This window comes from Lissotriton helveticus, chromosome 6, assembly GCF_964261635.1.
Source record: "Lissotriton helveticus chromosome 6, aLisHel1.1, whole genome shotgun sequence".
Taxonomy (NCBI): domain Eukaryota; kingdom Metazoa; phylum Chordata; class Amphibia; order Caudata; family Salamandridae; genus Lissotriton; species Lissotriton helveticus.
In genome coordinates this window covers 600,258,617-600,281,190 of record NC_136067.1, presented here as the reverse complement: position 1 = coordinate 600,281,190, position 22,574 = coordinate 600,258,617, and the positions used below count along the sequence as shown (strand labels likewise).

At 45.9% G+C, this 22,574-nt stretch overlaps 1 protein-coding gene across 3 annotated transcripts in view; it reads left to right on the top strand.

Moving 5' to 3' along the window:
* SLC17A5 (solute carrier family 17 member 5) overlaps positions 1-22,574 on the top strand; it is a 418,561-nt gene that overhangs the window by 219,774 nt on the left and 176,213 nt on the right. For 2 of the 3 annotated variants that reach the window (XM_078648061.1, XM_078648060.1), the window contains exon 7: positions 10,292-10,450. The exons of the other annotated variant lie outside the window; for it this stretch is intronic. In XM_078648061.1, the coding sequence (XP_078504187.1) occupies positions 10,292-10,450 (159 nt within the window). The remainder of the gene's footprint in view (positions 1-10,291; positions 10,451-22,574) is intronic. 3 annotated transcript variants of the gene reach the window in all.

The following is a 22,574-nucleotide window of genomic DNA, read 5'->3' as shown; positions in this document are numbered from 1 at the left end:
GGAGAGTAATGTTAATTGCAGACGCACATATGGGTGAGGGTCTAAGACACCTTAAGATTAAGGAATGTCTGAAAGAATTACAATCAATATACTGGTGGCCAGGAATGAGCCTGCAACATCACAAATTCGCAATAAACTGCCCAGACTGCAACAGAGATCGCAGTGGCGAACTGCCCGGAGTATTACCATTGCCCTTCTTTTAGATATCACAAGAATATCTATATGCAAAACCCAGTAGGAATAATGCGTCATATTAACATAAAGAGACTAGTTTCACTTAAAATGTAGACCCCAGCTCTCGGCTGACGTCTGAACTGTTATAAAAGATTCGCGAGTCTATAGCGGCATAGACGCAATTGGCATGCTACATTCTGACCAGGGTCCTGCTTTTAGCTCTCGAGCTTATAAGGAGGCCATGACCAGCATGGGCATTGCATTGCGGTAATCTTATCACTTCCTTCCTGAGGGAAATGGGATGGTGGAAAGAAAAAACCGAGACATAAAGCAATCTATAACGGCAAAGGTATTAGGTTCGGGTGTTGGGTGGGTCAAACATGTAATAAGTGTCCAACGTAGTCTTAATAATCTGCCAAGAAATTCTCTAAAAGGTTTCAGTCCGTACGAACTATTGTTCGGGACTAGAATGCATATCCAGGACCTCGATAGTCAAACTTCAGTGGTAGAAGGAAAATGCTTTGATATCAAAGATCGTTTGGCTATTTTACAGGACTTAAATGAAAAAAGAAAAGACCTGAGCAACATAAAGTTGATAGAACAGCCAACAGCCACTGAAGAGAAACCACCTGTCCCAGCAAGGCCTGTCTGGATTCCAAAGATTGGGGATCTGGTCAGAGAGAAAATCGCGCTGAAGAAGGAATTTGGGCCTTCTTACAGAAAAGCAGTACCTGTCTTAGCCATCAACGGAACAAGATCAGTTGTACTACCGCCCCTTGCTGGTAAAAAGGAGAACCGAGTTGTATCCATCGACCTGGTTAAACCACAATCATGTGGCCAATAATAAGTAGTAGGCCAAGTGGACTCCCAAGAAATAGCAGAACACCAAAGTTTGCTACAAATCAAGAGGTTCAAACTGAGAGACTAATCACATTTGATAAACCTACAGTGAATCAACATGGACTATGCAACAAAGCGATGGAACTTATGCCTCCTAAAACCCGAATTGCAACAATTCGTCAAGAAACACCAGTCTACAACGATGTAGCCACAGACTATGCTAATGAAACAAAGAAAATTCCAAAAGCAAAAGAAAATCCAGAAGCAATTCCAACAATTGACAGAACTGCATCAGGCTACTTCATCAATTTCGATGACTTTTCTGAGGATCCAAGCGAACCTGAGGAACAGCCAACAACAACAAAAACTTTTAAAGACAAGGCAAAAGAACTCTTCCATCAACTCCAAGAAACCTATCTGATTTCTCCATGGATTGAATTTTGGGTGGTGCTAGGTGTATTTTTCCTCCTGCTTTGGCTCATCATGGTACTATACTTGGGACATTTCATTGAGGGAAAATATATAACAATGGACACAGCAAGTCAGAACATCAACTTGGTCCTGAAGCCACACAAGTCTTCACACATCGAGAAAAGAGAACTTTCTTCAGTAAATTTCACAGCCAATCCGATACCCGGTGGGGTAGCATGGGACAAAACTGATTACGAAATCTATGGCCCGGTCGAGCTCTTGAAGTTTCCACATCAATTTAAGATTTCTTTAAGTGACTTTGTAAAACCGAGCACATTCTCTGATGATTGGGACTTTGAAAGTATTAATGATATGATGTCAGACTTAGTTATGTCAGCAAAATTTACAGAACATGATTATTTACAGGGTTCGTCTAATTATGACCAGATGTACTGTTACAATCACTATGCTAACCATTATTTGCATAAATCTGCTCAACCTATAAATGTTTTTAATTATAATCAATGGGAACATTGTGCAACTCCACCAAAAGGCAGTTCAAAAACATTTTAGGATAAATTCCCATACTTCTCAGGGTTTAACACAAGTGAAGCGGAAACGTTTTATTTCAAACTGTTAAATAAGACAGGAATGAAAAACATGCTGACAAACACAAAATTAATCTACTCAGAAACATTTTTTGAAAAAATGAATACATTTGGTTTTGATTTTTGGAAAAATAATATTGAAACAAAAACCATCTGGGGTACCAGAGATTGTCATGTCCAAGGTATAGAATCATTATTCAGAGCCTGCATGATCCCAGAACAAATTATATTCTTGAATGACACAATTCAACAGACAACCTGTCTTGGCCTAGCCAAAATCAAAGACTTAAACAAACCGTCTATTCCAAAGCCAACACCTGACAGTAATAGCACTACAGATGTTGAGATAGACGTATCCCATATTTTAAACCAAAACAGAACACATCCTGATTGGAAAAAATGGTTGATCTGGCCCACAGACACAAATAACTGTCAAGATAGATTCCTGAACAAAATACAGGGGTTCAAATTGACCAGACCAGACCATAGATACTCCCGCAGACAACATCCAGGGATAGTAACAACATACAGTGTAGGAAAACTCTGCCTCGAATGGCTACAGACATCCACACTGGCAGAAATTAAGCAACACTTGACTTTACTTAAAGAAGGTGCTGACTTGCGTGATTTCATAATGGGACCGCACAAACAGCGTCAAAAACGTTTCATAGCGGCCTCTATATATGCAGCTTACAACGAAGCTTGGAAAGAAACTCAAAGTGAAACAGCAGAGAAAATACGGGAAATTGACCGTATTAATTTGGAAAAATCACTTTCTGTTGTGGACAATGGGTTAATGACTCTGTCTTCCAGAATATATTCACTGGACAGTATTGTATCATCTGCAATCGATATAATAGAGCAGGACTTACTAATGTTACAACACGGTCAGTCCCAATTGCGTTCTATTGTACAGCTTGGCTGGACGTTACAAAACCTGCGTTCAGGCTACGTGCCTTGGCGTTTAATCAACACAACGTCATTATTCTCTATCTTTAACCTTACTGATACACAAATCAGCTTGGCACAAAAAGGAGCAGAATATAAAATTCTGAGCATTGAAAAACTTGAGAGATTACCATTGACAATGCACAGAATCATAACTATTCCGATAACAACTTTCCAATTTCGATACTGCCAAAAGTATATACAGGCAGGCCAGTATGAAAGGTTGGGTAAAGGATACATTGTCATCATGGAAATTACCTTACACACACACATGTTATAGTGAAAAAGGACAGAATGTATTTCTTAGTGGTAATAATTGTGAAAAATCACTAAGTGGTATACTTCTGTGTCAGGGTATAAATTTACATGGGGCATGTGAGGGGACTTCAAATAACCTTTCATGTCACCAGCTTGGCACACCTGCAACTCAAATAGAGCCATTCTTTAGACGGCTTTCTAACGGGAGCTACATTCTAATTGTGGACCACAGATGGTGTGGCTTGGTGCCAGGAAAAGCTTATCTCGTAAGCGTTTCGTCCATGGTCACTTGTTGTATGCAGGTATTGTATCCGAACGACACTCCAGACAGGGAGGGAAAAATTTGGCCCAGTTTAAAAATCTCTTCTATTCGAATTGATACTTTAAGCAGAATGAAGTCTGTTCTTCTACAGACGCCTGTGCCCTTGACGTCATCGAAAGAAACGTATGATCTCCAAGTTGCAAGGACAACGGCAGAGATACATGCATTATTATCAACAAATTGCCCCTTACATTTCGCAGAAATGCTAAACCAAATCTTAAACATTTCAGATACGAATGGTATCCCTAGTGTATTTAAGACAATTTTTTCGGGACTGTTGACACCATTCAAAGCAGTCCTGGGCATTTTTCCTAATTTTGTCCATTCGATCTTTGGCGGCCTTCCACTCCTGTTGGGACTCGTAGCAGGCATTTTATTTTTGATACTCCTGCTTCGTTATGGTAAGCCATGTCACAGACAAGACTCCAGCAACAATGGAAGAAACTATCCTAGCTATACGCTATCGGGACCGCATAACTAAAGTCCTTGGATTAGCCCGGCTAAGAGATCTGAATATGACCTGGTTTCTTTCATTCAGACCCATCTGGCAGAATTGTATCTTACCTGTGTTAAGATGTATGCTGTGCGGAGAAGAATGCGTGTTGGACATCTGTCTCACACTACAATCAGAAGTACCATTGGATACAGATACTTTGCTAAGTCCCGTAAAGGCTCATGCATCGTGTTGTCCCCAGCGGTTACCTATCCTGATGACGGCATTCGTGGAAACTTCACCACTGCGATTAAAGGGTAGTGAAGTACAAGATGAGAGCAGCATCAACCAGGTACGACCTTCTGTGAGCAGTGCTGATCCTGTCATCATTGAAAGCAATCATGCTCACGATTGCATGGTAGCGACATTCTCCAACTTGGTCGAACTTTCACCTGAAGCGGTAAACTGCTTTTTTGAAAGTCTGTCTGAAATGATGTTCTCCCCCGAACAAAAAGAATAACTTTTAAGCAAACGAGCACACAGCGTTCCCTGAACTCTGAATTTGGCCTTCAGCTTTGAAAAACAAAAGCTACTGGAAATATTTGGAACTGTTTTTTCTACTTCCCCTGAAAAACGAAATTATTTTTTTCCCTGATTCCAATATATTTACTTTTTTTTTGGCACTCATCCTCTGCTTAAAGTAGAACTATTCTTAGAGAACAGAGCTTCTATTTTTAGGAATTCTAGAGACAATATATTACCTCAGCCTCTAGCATATTTACGAATAACTGTATTTATATGTGATGAAGTGGTCTCGCAATGTATTTTCTGTATTAAGAGCCATTTCATGTGTAATTTCTCAAAATCATTCAGCTGATATATGCATCCTATTTAATGAATGATTACTCTGCTTGAAATACTGTACCTATACTCATTTTTCGTGTATTTCGCATATACCATTTCAGATGCAAAAAAATTTATTTTGGGGTGGATCGGTATACACATGCACCGTTAGATATGTTTACTATTGCTTAGTTTTAGTAATTATGGACATGAATTCGTGGAGTGGGTGTAGTGTGTTTATCTAGGTACCTGAATCAATATTCCTATTCTTTGCCCTTGTCCGGTTATAAATCAATAATATCCCTACAACGGCATAGAAACCCTTTTCATAATTCAGTCATAGTGCATGCTGTCACATTAAGCAAGCCTATTCCTCCAGCCCCCTAGAAAGCACACCGAGTTCTTAAACAAATCCAAGCCTCCAGCAACCTGGGAAATCCCTGCTGCTTTGTTTTGATTTCGTCCGAGCACTCCTGTAAAGCACTGTAAGAATGACCAGTTCTTAGTGACATCTTTATTGACGTCTTATGTCCAGCCTTACGTCAAACCCGGCACCTTTCAGGTATAAATATACCAACGTTGCCTTAAGCAAACACACAGTGGTAATCCTGTAGCAGAGCAGCTATCTACTTCCGAAGAGCCCAGCTGATGCGAGGGCCCACGGACGCTGCCCCTCCCTTTTTGACGCGCTGAGAAAGACGCTGTCTTTTCTCTTGCAGAGAAATCCAGCCTTCGGCGTTTCCAGCTTACCCTTGCGGGTGACTGGGATACCGAGTCCTGAGAGAGAGATAGCAGCCCTCCTGCCTTCTAATACCCAGGTACTGAACTGACTAAACCCTTACAGAGAATTCTTGAGTCAGATTCTTGGCAAAACAAACTTAACTTAAACTGCTACTTACTTACTCCCTCCCATGTATTAGGCTTAGGTCAGGTACACCGGGGTAGGCGTAGCTAGAAGCACCAGTTGAGTACGATTAGTCAATGTATATATGTATGTATCTATTTTATCCATTTTAAAGTATCATATGGCTAAGAAACCATATCCATGCTTTTACAGTATTATTTCATAATCCTGCTTTTACTGTATGCACTTTACTTAACTATAAGTATTGCAATTGTAGCAATTCATTTCTCTTGTATGAGGAAAGAGACTGCTCAATAAATAACACCTTTTATTGAAAACGCCCGTCTCTCTTTTTCTCTGCAATCTGGTGAAACTAAGTACGCACCTTTGACTGAGTGAAATAGCTGTCTTTTGTTTTCACAAGACTCTAGAGATACACTCTTATTTCAGGGAGAGCAAAGTTGTCATGTTTTATGGTTGTCAGAAACTAAATCCCTTCTTGTCTATCCAGGGAGGTTCAACTCCTCCTTGCTTATTCGAGAAAGTTTCTAGTGAACTCTGAGCTAGCTGGCAAAAAACTTAAGTCTAATATAGTCAGTAGAGACCTAGTTAACCTCAGTCCTACGTCTACACTACTGAGATATTATTCCAATGCGCAGAGCCTATTGGGACTATGGGAACTACACTACAATCACAACCAGGAAGTAGGACAGTCCATGCTCCATTCTGTGCCCGAGGAGCTCAGAGGAGGAGGCAGAGCACAGGAGCTGAGGAGCCAGACTGAACCAGCAGCAACCAGGACTAGGCAAGCAGGTCAAGATGGAGAAGGAGGCCCCCCAGCAGGGAAAGTACCCACACAGAAAGAGGAAGCGCAAGTTCTCAGACAAGGAACTCGAAATCCTGATAGAGTGTGTGACCAGCAACAATGAGAAACTGTTTGGGAAGTTGTCGCTGAAGGGGCCTGAGGCTGAAAAACGAAAGATGTGGCTGCGCATCAAGGACAAGGTCAATGCCTGCGGAGTCACCCACCGCAGCATCGACGATTTAAAGAAACGCTGGTATGACCTGCGTAAAAGGGCCAAGGAGAGGATTGCGCAGAGGGTCAAGGATGCTGCAGGCACAGGTGGGGGCACATCCAAAGTGACACCTAACACAGCCCTGGAGGACCTAGTGGAGTCTACCATAGAGCTGGAAGCTGTTGTGGGGGTCACTCATCTGGACACCTCTGGTACTGCGGAAGGAGGACAAGGTAAGATGCATGGCAGCGTAGCAATGCAGCGTGTAGTCAATCCCTGCCCACTCCCCCATGCCAGACCCAGTGCACATGTAGCCGTGCCTCAAACACATAGCCTCACCACAGTGTTGCACCATGGGACTTGTAGTCAATACATGAATAAGTGCATGTCTGACCCCAGAGGTGAATGAAATGAATACAGCAGCAAAGGGCCATATGTCTGACAAAAAACAGCTTTATTTAGAGACAACTATGCTATATCCACATACAATACATTTATATTAACTATGCACTGTTTCACACACAGATGCATCCCCCATGGATTCTGACGGCAGTGACCGCCTCGTCATCTCGGAGTCACCAGTGCTGACCGATGCGGAGTGCTCACAGGGACATGAACCCATGTCCTCCCCTTCACCACCACCGCGGACAACACCTCCACCATCCATGCGGAAAAAGACACCACCACCACCATCCTCACTGAAAAAGACACCACCACCACCGCCATCCTCGCGGCCAAAGACACCACCACCACCACCACCACCAGTGCGGTCAACTCCGCAGAGCCGCAGGGCAGATGTTCCCTCCCTGGTCGAGATGGAGTCGGAGCAGAGTTCAGCACCCCAAAATGTCCCACGCCAGGCTGTCGTCACACCAACCACCCAAACTGCAGCACGTCAGCGGGTCAGACAGAGGGCTGTGTCCCTGGTCAGGGCAGCAGCAAGACAAGTGGATCCGTCCGAAGGGTACGGAGACGTGGAGGCCCGGATGCTGCGTGTCCAGCGCCTGCAGGGGAGACACATGGGTGCAATGAAACTCTCCATGACAAAACTGTGCAACAAAATAGGCAACATGACTGACGCTGTGCGTGAGCACACCACTGCCGTTGCAGCGGGCAACAATGAGATCAAGCTTTGCCTGCAGGAAATGACACGTGACATAGTCACAGGCCAACAAAGTGAGCGCTGGCGTCACAAGCAGGTCATGCTCGCTTTGAATTCCACCAACAAGGCCATCAATAAGCTGTGCAACAGCACATCTGTGCTGTCCCGCAGGTCCGTGTCCCTGCAAGTGGACCTAGGGCATTATTGTGGGGATGTGGCTAAGGCCCTTGAGAGGGTGACCACTGCAGTGGAGCAACTGCAGCCTGGGTGAGCCAGTGTCAGCAGTCTGGGAGTGGAAGAGGGGAGTGAGGCAGCCTCCAGTGTGAGCCGGAGACTAGCGGGAGGAGGCGCAGTGTGCGCAGCGCAACTGCCACTGACACTCATCGTGGAGAAGCAGAGGAGTCACAGGACAAGAGACTGGGGGTACGCGGCAAACGCAAGTAGACATGTGGCAAAGTCAGACTATCCATGGTGACGTAACCATGGCCCAATTATAGTGCCACATGCATCACCCGTGTTGGGAAGGGACAATTTAAGTTTGACTTCTACTGCAGCTGCATCATGTTTGAGTTACATATTTCGGCACCTGTCAGGTGTTCATTTCCATTAAACCCTTCCAAATCAATTACTGTTGTCAAGGCACTCTCTTACCTGTCTCAAAAATGATGCTGTGTGATGTATGTCCGCCTCCGTTGCCCTTCTGCTGTATTGGGCACATGCGCCTGTTGGTGTTGGGGGGGGGGGGGGGATTGCTGTGCACGTAGTTCATCCTCTCCCTCCACCTCTATGGGTATCCCCCTGCGGGTAGCGATGTTGTGCAGGATGGCACAGACTGCTATGATCTGGCAGCAGGTCACTGGGTCGTACTGCAAGGCACCTCCAGTCTTGTGCAGTATTCGGAAGCGACTTTTGAGGATGCCGAAAGTACGCTCGACCACATTGCGTGTGCTGATGTGTGCTCTGTTGTAGTGCTGCTCTTGCGGTGTAGCTGGGTTGAGGTAGGGAGTCAGTAGATATTCACGTAGTCAGTAGATATATAAGCAATGCGTAAGCGCTGTCACCTGCAGGATGGGGAGACAAAAGGTCATCAGCATGAATGCAATTCTACATGTGGGGACGGAGTGGATGATGATGCATCAATATGTACGTAGTAGGTGTCCCTCTCCGAATTCACCGTTGATCAGGCGCCTGTGGAGGCCACAGTGACGGAATATGTAAGCGTCATGTGTGCTCCCGGGGAATTGGGCTACAAGGTCCGTAATTATGTACTTAGCATTGCACACAACCTGCACATTGATAGAACGATATGACTTCCGGTTGCGGTATATGTATTCGGTGGCTGATGGAGGACAGATGGGGACATGCGTGCAGTCAACACACCCTATCAATGGGGGAATTGTGCCACCTGGTAGAATTCCCGTTTGGTGCGGGTCACCTGCTGGGGGGTTGTGGGGAAGGTGATGTGGCGATTAATGAATGTCAGCATGGCCTCCAAGAACCGGTGGAAGAAGCGTGATAAAGCGCTTTGCGACACGCCTCCAGTCTCAGCTATTACCCCCTGGAAGCTTCCAGACGCCAGCAGGTGCAGGCAGAATAGGACCTGCACATGGGCTGGTATGGCGTTGGTCCTACGGGTCTCATGCTGCAGTAATGGTTCCAGATCTGCTATTAGGCGCATGATCATGGCACGGTTGAGTCTGTACTTATCGTACACCAGTTCCTCAGTCTGCCCCATCAAAGTGATGCGCACCCTGAAGACCCTGTCCTGGATCATCCTCCTGCCCTGAGCCTGGGCGTTGATCCTCCTCCTCCTAGCAAGCACGTAGAGGGCAGCCATTTTGGATGACTTGTGGGGTTTCCCAGGGCATATGTGAAGGGTTACTGATTGTCAGCACCTGCTGAGAGAATTTTTTTTTCTTCCTGTCCTTCAATAAACTTTTCCTCCTGATTCAGATTCCCCTTATTTTGCTCATGCTAAATAGCGATTTTGGCGTTTTTCGGTATTAGCGATTGTTTATGCATTCCATTGCGATTCTTTAATAGCGATTCGGTATTACCGTGGTCAGCTTTGGTGTTCGTTATTTCCGATTGTCTGATTAGCGATTCGGTAATTTACTGAGGGGATGTTGTTAGCGATTCTTTATTTTTATCAGATTTTTGGTTGATGCATGGCATTTTCAGGTTTAGCGTTCGGTAACGGCCTGTTTTACCGATTCGGTATTTTACCGGGAGGTATTTTGCTTGATGCATCTGCCAGCTAGTACTTTAAAGAAGTGATTCTGGAGAGATGAAGTTGCTGTATCTTTTTTTTATTGGGTTTACAAATGATTATTACAGTTGTGTACTAGGGTATCTACTCAATCCTTATTTGTAATTGCATAATCATCCATTACTCTGGCGTTTACATTAGCAAAATTACAATAGGTGTCAATAATTTCTAAACGTTTAGCTCCAGAGTGTAACCTACTATGTGTGTTCTAATTTATTTTCAGCTTTCTTCACAAACATCTATACCATGTGGCGCCATGGTAACATCCTTGCCACTTTGGGCAATTATTGTAGCACATTTTTCTTATAACTGGACTTTCTACACTTTACTGACATTGTTGCCAACATACATGAAGGAAATTTTACGATTCAATGCTCAAGAGGTAAGTTTGGAGATACCTTACCTTTAAATACTTGTTTATGTTGCATAATTGAACGTCTATGGACGGGGCAAAGTTCGCTATCGTAATCTAGCCTGTTTCATTTGCTTGCATACCTACCTGCAGAACCCAGTAGCACCATATTTATTTGAATATAGCTACTTATCCTGCATCCACTGTCAGCCAGAATGATGACCCTATGGAACAATCCAGATGAGACAATGCAGAACATATGAACAACTAACGAAAAGTGAACACAAATTATTCCTGTTAATCTAGGCAATGAGCCTCATGCCTTGGTTTCCACAGTGACAGTTGACAGAGGAAATCCTTGCAACCAGACTAGAATATAAAGCACTTTAGTTGGTTCCTGACTTGTTCCCTCTATGTCAGGTTGCAGGCAACTTCAAAATATAAATGTCCAGGGTGTTGTATTTATTGTCCCGAGAGTCCTATTTTAGGCATAGAAAACTAATGCTTAAACTGGCTGTTTCGGGGCAGTAAACAAGACAGACTTGTGTGCAAATAAAGTGCACAGTTCAAGAAGGACATCTTGATGCTGAACAGTTGTATGAAGTTTTCTCAAATTTAAATAACATAAATGTCATGTCATCAATAGACTTTCTTATCCTAAGGTTGTGTTGGTACATTAAATTTGTAGATGGGAAAGATTCCATTGTTTGGTCTCAAGATATGAAAAAGATCATCTTCCCAATGTATTCCGGTAAAATACATGGTACGTTTATGAGCTACACCTGTCCAAAGAGGGAGAGTATAATGGGAGACAATGATTCACAATAAGAAAAATCAAAATAAGGGGAGTGAAGAGGTGGTGCTGGGTGGCACCTAGGTGGGCACGTCCTCCTCTTTACTGAAGTTCAAAGAATCAATAGGGTCCACCTCGTATGGAGTCAGTGTATATCCTGTTGTTGATGGAGTACACACTGTTGGTTAAAATACCCCTCACACACCAAAAGGGCCCTTGGTGTCATGCTTCATCATCGGGGCCTTCCCATCCCGCTGCGGGACGGGGCAGTGCTGCGACAAGCGGCTACGCTGGAGCACCTTAGGGTGGGGGTGCTATGTGAGTTGAGTGAGTGTCAGTGAGGTCAGGAGTGATACAAAAAGTGATGTTAAAAAATACCTGGCCTAGTGATAAGAAAAATTATTTAATAAGCACTGGCTGGTATAGTTAAAATAAAGGTGATGCGGAGAAATTTAGCAGGTTATGGGCTAACTCTTCTGTGTGGGTCAACATGTTTCGGGGCACCAGGCCCCTTCGTCAGGACCGGGAGAAGATCCCCCTGTCACTCACTAGTGTTTACACCACAAAAAAATTATATATTCATAAGGTGTATATTACAATAAAGTATAAAGAAAAAAGTCTTATCAATGTGTGTAGCTATACAATTATAATTACACAGTTCCTACCACTATCAGTATTGCTGATGTAGTATGCCTGAAAAGACAAGAACAGGTGGTTATAAATGCGCGGATCCCAAGTGCGCTTATCTCTAAGTTGCCTGTGAGGGAAAAAGAGACAAACATACATATATGCTAGCTAAAGTACTTGGATCCTAGGTGGTGTGAGGAGATTCTCATGGGAGAAACACCAAAATCGCAGTTTTTTTGGGAAACATACAGTGACACACACACATACATATGACACTTAAATGGTAGGTTAGGCATGTCATTAGTTTGTACTGAATACATACTTTGTCTTTGAAGGAGTCAATGCCCCATGAGCCACATCTAGACTGAAGGGTATGTAAGGGTCCAACTGCAGATGGACAAGAAAGGAGGGACAAAAAGGAAACATAGTATATTTTTCCAAAATTCCGCCTCTCGAGGTGTTCAAGGATTCGAGTGACAAGAGCCTAACTGTGGTCCCACAGTAATCCTCCTCGTTCGGCTATGCCGTACTTACTGAACCCCCTGCACAGCTGTGCTTCCTCCTCCGTCCGTGGCTTCCGTGGTAATGAAGCGGGTTATTTATATGATCGCAAGAACAAGATAATTGGATAATTGCTTCGTTTAGCGATACCGGTGTGCCGCTGTCGAAGGGTCTGAAACCATATTACTGCGGCGGCCATGATGGACTAGTTGTTACCTCATTGGTGGTGTGGGCGGACCTCTTTGAAAAACGTTTCGAATATGGCCCGGTTGTTGTTAGATGACTTAGTTGCTAACGCTTCCAGTCCCCGTTATGGTCTATAGTTATAATATTAGAGACACGTTACAGTGTAGGGGTACGCATGTGCGGTAACATTTCTTCGTCACTGAATTAGTGCGCATGCACGGAGGTGTCATCCTCGGACGCTTCAGTTACAGTGCGCGCCTGCGCAGTAATTTCCTTTTATCCCTGAGTTGCTGCACATGCGCAGTGGTGTCATCCTGGGACACTTCTCGCTGTGTGCATTCATCAGTGGGCAGTAAATCCAGCGTAAGGGGCCCATTAAACTTCAGTGTTTAACCAGATATCGTGCAACAAGCTATGTTAATACATCTCTGTATACTGAAGCATATGGAAAATTCATTACTTTGAAGGTAGTTGGGATGTGGTATTTATGGAAGAGGTGGGGGCTAGAAAAAGGGTTGGGTTATTAGTCATAGGCGGAGTTGAGACCAAGGAATATCATCATTGAGGCCTGTTTGGTGTGTTCCAAGACGGAACACCCAGCGTTGTTCTTTTGCCAAAAGGTCTTTGTCACTTGGGAAGGCCTCAATAATTGTCCATTCAAGGTCCTGGAAGCTGTGGCCCATTGTGGCGTAGTGTGCAGCCATTCTAGTTGTTGTTTTGTTGCAGCGTACATTGCTGCGATGTTCGCCCATACGAATCTTGACTGGTCTACTAGTCATGCCCACGTATTATTTTCTGCAGGGGCACGTGATCAGATAGACTACATTGCGACTATTGCAATTAGTAAAGGAACGTTGCTCCCACACAGTTTGGTTGGAGAAGGTGATGTTTTTGGTTTTACGTGTGTACTGGCATGATACACATGAACCACATGGATGGTGGCCATTGACTGCTGCAAGTTTGGGGGGCTCGTTGCTAGCAGTCCTCTTTGGTCTGGTGTGGACTAACAGATCCTTCAAATTCTTTCCTCTCCTATGTGAAAACATAGGTTTGGGAAAATTAAGTTTACCACAATTGAGCAGTCTCCAATGTTTGTTCACAATTTTAGTGATGCGGTTCGAGTTGGGATTGTACGTCGTTACGCAGATTGGACGTGAATCAGGTTCTTTTATCACGGCGTCTTCCAGTAGTGCCTCCCTGTTGTTATTGCGGGCTCTTTTGAGGCCTTTGGTGACTATGGGTATCGGGTAGTTTCTATTAAGAAGTTTACACTTTAGTTCACCAGCTTGTGTTTTGAAGTCACTGACGTTACTGCAGTTCCGCCGCAAGCGGAGGAATTGCCCATAGGGAAGATTGTCGCGTAAATGTCGCGGGTGGAAACTACTGTAAAGAAGTAGGCTGTTCTTCGCTGTGGGCTTAAAATGAGTGCATGTTTCGAGTTTTTCACCCATTGGAAAGATGTTCAAATCAAGAAAAACTAGGTTCTCTTTGGAAACTGTATGGGTAAATCTGAGGAACTGGTCCTGCTGGTTCAGCCAGATCATAAATTGGTTGACTGAGTCATGGTCACCTCTCCAGATGACTAAAATGTCATCGATGTATCTTTTCCATGTTATCACATGGTGTCTGTAAGGATTCTGGTGGTTTAGAATTTTTGTGGATTCCAGGTGATGTACATACAGCCCTGCTAGACTGGGGGCACAAGTGCTCCCCATACTCGTTCCGTGTCTCTGTAAATAGTACGCATCCTCGTACTGGAAGAAGTTTTTCTTTAAAGACAGGGAGATGCATTCCAATACCACCTGTCTCGGTGTGTGGTATTCCCAGGTTGTGGAAAAGAGTACTTCCTCTATTATTTCTAAAGTCTCTTACCCACCAACCCCCACTCGCATCCAGACATGACTTTTTAATTTCTTTGCTGACACCAGAACTTTGGCAAATTCTTTGTTACAGGCTGTAATTACAGTCATCCCAATGACACAATGCTCCTCCTTTAGGCCAATCTATTTGCTTAACTTAGATACGAAATTGCTCACCACAATCTTAGCCTACTGGCTGAATACCATATTGGTTGGTGTAATTGACACTAATAAATTGTGTTTCATCCCCCAACAGGAGATAGTGATAATACACCAAATAATACTTAGAATACAAAACAAGTCCAGCACATTATTGGCAATGTTAAAAGAACCCAAAAGAATGCACTGCTGTCATCTATCGATACAGAGTATCAAACATTACGCATTCTCCCCCAAGTTCAGCACATGGGTATTTTGCCAATATGGCAAATCCCAGGCAAGAGTCAGGGTGAAAGGGTTTCTGTTGTACTAGTTCTCAATACAAATAGGTAGGAAGCTGGCTTCCCCCCTTTTTAGGTCTCGCCCAGGTAGCGCGCTTTCGCTGCTCTAGGAGAGCCTTTAGCCATCGGTCTTCACTTTTCAAGCACTGCACTCGTGCTTGTGGCAGCATCCACCTTGCAGGAGCGAGCAGCGGCGCGCCACAAGCACGAGTGCAGTGCTTGAAAGTGAAGACTGCTCTCCCAAGCGAGCGCGCACCACTCACGGGCTCACCTCTTGCTCCTTTAAGAGACTTTACTTTTGTTTCTCATGGCGGTTTCTTTTTTGCAGATTTATATAGCGCGAACACGACCCGAAGGTATTGGAGCACTTTATTCGTCTTGCTTGTACTTCTTTCTCATGGTGTCACTATTTCATTTACTATCTGTTTACCCCTATTTTTAACCCCTTCCGTGCGGGGCTGTTTCCCCCGCTGTGCTGGGGGCAGGGGGCAGGAGGGTGTGGGGGGGAAGGGGTGCGCGTAAACGCCCCGGTGCTCATGACAAGGTCAGCTTGTCATAAGCACCGGCGCTCCGGTGCTCATGACGAGCTGAGCTCGTCATGGTCACACTCGTTCCCATGGAACGTTCAGCACAGCAGGGAAATCAGCCCAGCGTGCGAGCGATCCACGGAACGGGCGAGGTCATGACGAGCTCAGCTCGTCATGAGCACCAGAGCGCCGTAGCTCATGACGAGCTGACCTCGTCATGAGCACCCAAGGGATTAAGCTTATTTTATGTCGTCGTTTGTGTGTGTGTTTATACACACTCTCAGCTCTGCTGTGGCATGCGCGCATATTAAGTGGATTTTGTTCCCTTTACGTTGTGTAAACACGCTGGTTTTTTTTCTTGTTCCCGTTTACGGGTCTCTCTCACACACTCACTCATTCTTTCCCTTTGCCTCTCATTCTCGTGTGTACACACACTCTCCTGCTAGCATGTGTACAGTACACGCCCTCCCTTACAGGCAGTGAATGGCTGTCCGTGCTCCAGGTCTGGAGTGATGAATCCTGAGATCAAAGATTAGAGCTGAACAAAGAGAGGAGGCCCACCTTCCATGCCAGGCCCTGAGCAATGCATGATTGATACAGCAAACCAAAAGGAGAAAAAAAATCTGTTGATGATGTAATTGTACCCCGCAAGATGGCTTTTTCTAATTTAAACAAAGGCGGCTCTTGTTTATTTAGAGAAGGCGAGAGTGTGTGCGGAGGGTTGGGTGCTGGGGGCAAATGCCAGGTATTTGAAAATTTACAGGCTAAGCCGAGGCCTACTTTCTGTGTGTGTGCGGCAGCCAGCTGGCCCTTCTGTTTGTTAGTGTGCCCCAGAAGAAGGACATATTTTCAGTGCGGGTCCAGCCAGCCACACCCGCCTGCATGCCAACTTCGCATACTTTCCTCTAGTTTTTGTGCGCGCGCTTCTGCATGAAACTCTCCTTTCCCTATTTATTGTGGAGGGTTTTTTTTGGTGTTTTTTTTTGCCTTAGCGTTCGCAGCCGCTTTTGGGCGCTAGCGATTTATGCGTCGCAACTCTGGCTTTCTAGGAAAAAATTCGAAATAGGTTATTAGAAAGTGATGTTGCCTAGATAAGTTGTAGAGAACCCCACACTGCCCCCACACATCACCCAACAGTGAAAGCCTTCTAGCATCTGCATCTGGTTGAGAATAAATTAACAGCAGGCAATTTGCAATGCGAAGGAGGCACAGTCATGCATGTTCATGTGTGGTGCGCATATTCCATATCCCAAGTACACACAAGAATATGTCTGAGGTATGATTTCAAATCTAAAATCCTCAATTTATGCAATATTTCTTTGTGTACAATCATACATTTCTTCTCGTATATCGGACCAAAGGAATTGTTTGTAATTTGTTCTGTGTTTAGCTATTGTGTTAACTATGAATTGTGCGTATCTGCTTGAATGCAAAGGTTTTTGCATGTAGGATTTTCCAGTTACATATTTTCATGCCCTGATGAAACAGTCTTTGAGGGAACGAAACCCGTAGGCTATTGCGTATGAGGATTCCTCAAAATAAGCAATAGCCTAGCTATTTGAAAGTTCCCTCTCCAATCTTTTGCAAAATTTTCTATGGGTCCAGTGCAGTAGACCGCTGGCAGATGGAGCATGGGCAGTTTTTTCATGTTGCTTATATTGAGGTATAATTAAGAGGGGATAGAGGTGTGGTGTGACATTACAGCTGTTGTTTTTTTATGGTTATATTTGTGGAAAGTACTATGTTTTGTCCATGCATGGATTGCCATGTTCAATGTGTGGGTTTTCGCCCAGTTACTTCTGACCAGGTAACCCTGCTATAAATCCCACTGTTCAAAAGGAGTAGCTTCAGTGGTGCGCCCTATGGAAGGGGGGTGCAGAATTTCGCTGAAAGTTTGCACAAGGTTACGCAGCTATTGCCTCATTGATTATTCATAATCTAACCACTTTTCAGTTATATGGCCTGACATTTAGCATGAGATGAAATAGGGCATAGTTGACAGGAACCACCTCTTTTAACCCCTGAATTCAACAGCTGCTGCTGTACTTCAGACTCTCACTGACTGACTCTTACTCGCTCTCTCACAGACCGACTCTCTCTCTCTCTCTCTCTCTCTCTCTCTCTCTCTCTCTCTCTCTCTCTCTCTCTCTCTCTCTCTCTCTCTCTGACTCTTTCTCTCTCTCACTGACTGACTGACTCTCTCACTGACTGACTCTCTCCCTGACTGACTGACTCTCTCCCTGACTGACTGACTCTCTCCCTGACTGACTGACTCTCTCCCTGACTGAATGACTCTCTCTCAGACTGACTCTATCACTGACTGACTCTATCACTGACTGACTCTATCACTGACTGACTCTATCACTGACTGACTCTCTCACTGACTGACTCTCTCACTGACTGACTCTCTCACTGACTGACTCTCTCACTGACTGACTAATTCTCACTAACTGACTCACTCTCTCACTAACTGACTCATTGACTCTCACTGATTGACTGACTCTCACTCTCTCTCACTGACACTCTCACTATCTGACTCTCTCTCTCACTGACTGACTTTTACTCGCTCTCTCACTGACTGACTCTCTCCCTGACTGACTCTCTCTCTCTGACTGACTCTCTCTCTCTGACTGACTCTCTCTCTCTGACTGACTCTCTCTCACTCACTGACTCTCCCCCTCACTGACTCTCTCACTCGCTGACTCTCACTCGCTGACTCTCACTCGCTGACTCTCACTCGCTGACTCTCTCACTCACTGACTCTCTCTCTCTCTATCTCTCTCTCTCTCTCTCTCTCTCTCTCTCTCTCTCTCTCTCTCTCTCTCTCTCTCTCTCTCTCTCTCTCTCTCTCTCTCTCACACTGACTGACTGACTCTCTGACTGACTCTCACTCTCTCTCTCTCAATAACTGACTGACTAACTAACTGGCTCTCTCACTGACTGTTATACAGGTACTATTTCCCAACCTTCACCGTCCTGTTATTTATGCCCCCTATAACAAACATAACCATAACAAGCAACCATTGGGACAGGCAGATAGCAGTTGCCAGCATTGAAAGGACAAAAAAACCCTCAATACATTATTTATTGTTAATACTTTTTAATATGGTTGTTCAATTGTACATAATGCTTTCTTGGTCATATATACGGTAACAAAAATGCTTCTGACACTTCTTTATTATAATTTTTCAGCATGCTACAGACTTCTGTACATCACAGCTTAAAGAAATAGGCAAAGTCAATATCTCTGGCTAAACACGAATAAGGTCCCAAAGGCGAGACCTATTGGCTATGCCAATGCTTGTTATCCCTTACTCTTTGTCTTGTATACGGAGACAGTGGCTGGAAGGGTGAGAATTAATTCGGATCTCTAAGTAGTCAAATAACAAAAAGGTATAGATAATTGTAAATATGCGTGATGGTGTGCTGGTCTCCGTCACCTATGCAATGCACTCTTTGGTGGCTGGGATGGTGTCTGAGATGATTCATTTTGGGGAAGTCTCGGTCTTCTCCCTAAATCTGCATCAAACCTAGATTCTGATCTTTTTCGGGCCCACGAGTACAAGAAGGCTTCCTTAAGACTCTGTTCCCAGTCTCTTGGGCCCCTCATTCCATAGACTATTTGGGGATCCAAATTACAGCATCCTTACATTCTGTATTTCACCATAATTACACAAACTTACTAAACTCCATCTATCAAGACCTATGAACATGGAAATCATGATGTCCCATATCTTGGCTGGGCAGAGTTCCGGCAGCTGAGATAACCGCACTCTCAAAAATCTTTTTTTTGTCTTTCAGTACTTCCCATACAATCTCACAGTTTCCCCCACCTCTCTCATATTAAAAAAAGTCAGACATCTATAAACCAGCAAAACCACTTCGGACTAGAACAGCCGCACTTCACTATTTCGTTTCTTATTTATCAGTGTTTCATACAAGTGTGCACAACGATTCATGCACCTGCCGTCATTTGGTGCAACGGTGCACCACAGAGCTTCTTTTCCAGATTCAATAAGAAAATGTGTACGGACAAATGTTCCTCTATGGTTTCTCCTTTATTTTGACAAATACAAGTCTCCGCATCAATGTACAACATCCAGCCAACCTGTTTCGTTTAATTTAACTTGAACTTCATCAGGGCTTTAACCATTAACAGCAACAAGAACCTGCTCAGCTGCACAAGTGACAAAAACAGACTACAAAATCAAGTAATCTGATTACGGGCTGTGAGGCCCTCTTTGTCCGCCTCGGCACAGTTGTCCGATCGCTTTTCTCCGGCATCTGGCATCCGTAGACCAATAAGCTGGGTCAGAAACAAACTGTGAATTGCCTGAAATGTGACAAATTGATAACTGTGGAGGGCTGACTAGGCGTCCCTAACATTGTGGCCCACTGTCAGGCTTCCTAACTCAGATATATGGTAGAGTGGAGAAAAACTGATTGATATGAAAGCTGGTACACTGGCATCAGTTGGATTCACATCTGGAAGATCTCTTGGTTGTCTAAAAATACAGAGCATGGGAATTTGTTGGAGAGGCTTCAGTAGCACGGACACTTTACTTCGCCTATGTTGGCACTGCCCAAAATTTTCGAAAGACTAGGAAACAATGCTAAATGATATAGACTTAATATTAAACACCCATATCCTCTGGTCCCCGGCATACATCATTCTCAGGACACCAAATAAGCAGTCCTTTCCTTTACATTCACTAAAATGCAAGCAAATGTTCTCGGTGCGGAAAACAGGTTGTTACCTCAGAGTGAAACATAGATAAATTACCTGTCTGCATCAAAACTGGGAATTATATAGGGGGCATGGCTAGCAGCCAATGATGGCGGCAGCTTAGAAGGCGAGCTCCGCGGTTGAAGCGGCCTCCTTGACAATCCGACTATTGATCCGGCTCACAACCATCACCTACGGGAAGGTACTGACGCCCAGGACCGGGCGGCGCAAACGGAGACCGGCGGAACGTGAATCTGGCGGCGAGAAGTGCAGTTCGGAGTACAGCCCGCTCAGGCCACTAAAACAGACTGGAGCCGGGGAGCTGCTTGGAGCGGTGAGCGGACAGGAAGTGCAGCAAGCTGGGCGAGACACCACCGGAAGCGCCCACTCGTGGACGAGATTCGGACAACGGAGGGGCCGGCGAGACGGAGCCACCACCGGACTAGAGGTACCCAGGAGCAAAGGGCCGGGAGTCACAGGCAAGGACTCGGCGCACATCGGGTACTCGTTCGAACAGCAAAAGGAGGCAGATAACCCTGCGGACTCCAGGGCCGGGGCCGCCATCTTGGGCGCCGAGCGCTGAGAGGCCCGGGGACCTGGAAAGTATAGAAGCCGTGCCAGCCTGCGCGAGACCCAGCCACCGACAGAGGACAGAAGGAGTCATCCCGCAGACCGCGGGCTACCCGGTAGAGGAGGGTGCTGAACAAGGGACACATATCGGGCGGCAGTGGCGCGATTACAGGCGGTGGCACGCCGGCGCTTACCCCGACCCAGCCACTAAATTGAAGGCGCCATCTCCCAGACCCGGACCTGACATCCCGGAGCCCCGCATTCCATTGGGTGCAGAGGTGTACAGCGGTGCCACAGACTCCGGCGCCGGGGTGTGAGTGCACACACAACTACTCTTCGGATCCTCATAAGGCGAGGTGGGTTACCGAGGCGCTACACACGACATTGCGGGGGCGGACTCGTGGTTGCCTCACTGCTGTGGCCGAGGTGACACCAGCATAAACACTGTGAATACCGCAAGCAGCGCCCGCCATTGATAATCAGCAGGGGAAGCGGCGGGGTCGACACCCAGGGGCTGCCTTCCCCCCAGACAGCACCGTCTCGGATTGCATGCACCGGGGAACCGTGACTGGAGGGACACAGCGGAACACCAGACGACACAACTTCGCTTTGCAGATCGCAACTAATCTATACACTGAATGCGACGAGCAGCGAGGGTCACACCCACCACTGGCTAAGCAGCGTGGCTGTCGTGATCGGTCGACCCACGCAACTCCGAAGGGGTCTACACAGGGGTGGCTTCCCAATAGCCTCAACACCACTAGAGACTCCGACCGGAACGGACATACCTCTGAGGACCGCGACGGAAGTAACCACCAGGATGGCCGGTAAAGGGGCGAAAGGTGGAGCCGCGCAAGCCCGACTTGAAAGATACGCCTATGATAAGGCTCCCTCCTCCTCACCAGACGCAAAAACACTAACGAGCAAAACCGTGGATGCGGCGGGAGGCAAGAAAGCAACCTTGGATGATGTGATGCGGGCCCTCGCTCAGGTGCAGGCGACAGTGGGTTCGATCTCAACCGAGATAACTCTAATACGAGCGGACTTCCATAAAATGTCCGAGAAAGTGAATACAATGGAAGTAGTAACCAAATCCTTGGTGGAAGATGTCTCAGAACTGCAGATAAGCATGGAACGGATTTCAAAGGAGAACAAGGACCTGCGTGACAAGCTGGATGATCAGGAGGGGCGCTCGAGACGGAATAACATCCGCATAATAGGGGTTCCAGAATCGGAGGGCACAAGAGCTATGGACCTCTATGTAGAGGAGCTGATCAAACAAAACCTGCGACCAAAGGGTCTCTCCGACTTTTTCACAGTGGAAAGGGCGCACCGGGTTCCCGGGGGTCGCCCGAAACAGGGCGCTAACCCGAGGCCAATCATTGCTCGCCTCTTCAATTTTAGAGACAGGGATGCGATCCTACAAGCTGCGAGGAACTCGCCCCCCGTTAGAATCCAAAACTCCACACTGGCATTCTTTCCGGATTATACGGCGGAAGTCGCGCGGAGGAGGAGAACCTTTTTCGAAGTGAAGAAAGAACTTGGGGCCAGAGAGATTCCTTACTCAATGCTCTTTCCAGTCAAGCTCAGGATAGTAGCGGATAATAAAACGTGGTTTTTCGACACTCCGGAGACAGCACAGGATTGGCTGGAGGGTTGGAGACCGGCGACCCAACCGCGCCGTTCTAACAGGCCGACCATGCACCGCAACAGCGAATCACGTCCGAGCTCCCAGGCATCCGGAGGGGAGGCAGACCGACGCTCACCTCTGAACGACATTCCAGAAACGGAAGATAACGAAGAACACTGACTTCTCAATGTTGCCTTTCTAGGCCGAATGCAACGCTGACCGGGCGTGCCGCCATGGACACTGGGCGGAGGACCTCCGTGGCCAAGGAGGGGGGCCGCCGACTCCGGAGAGTCCT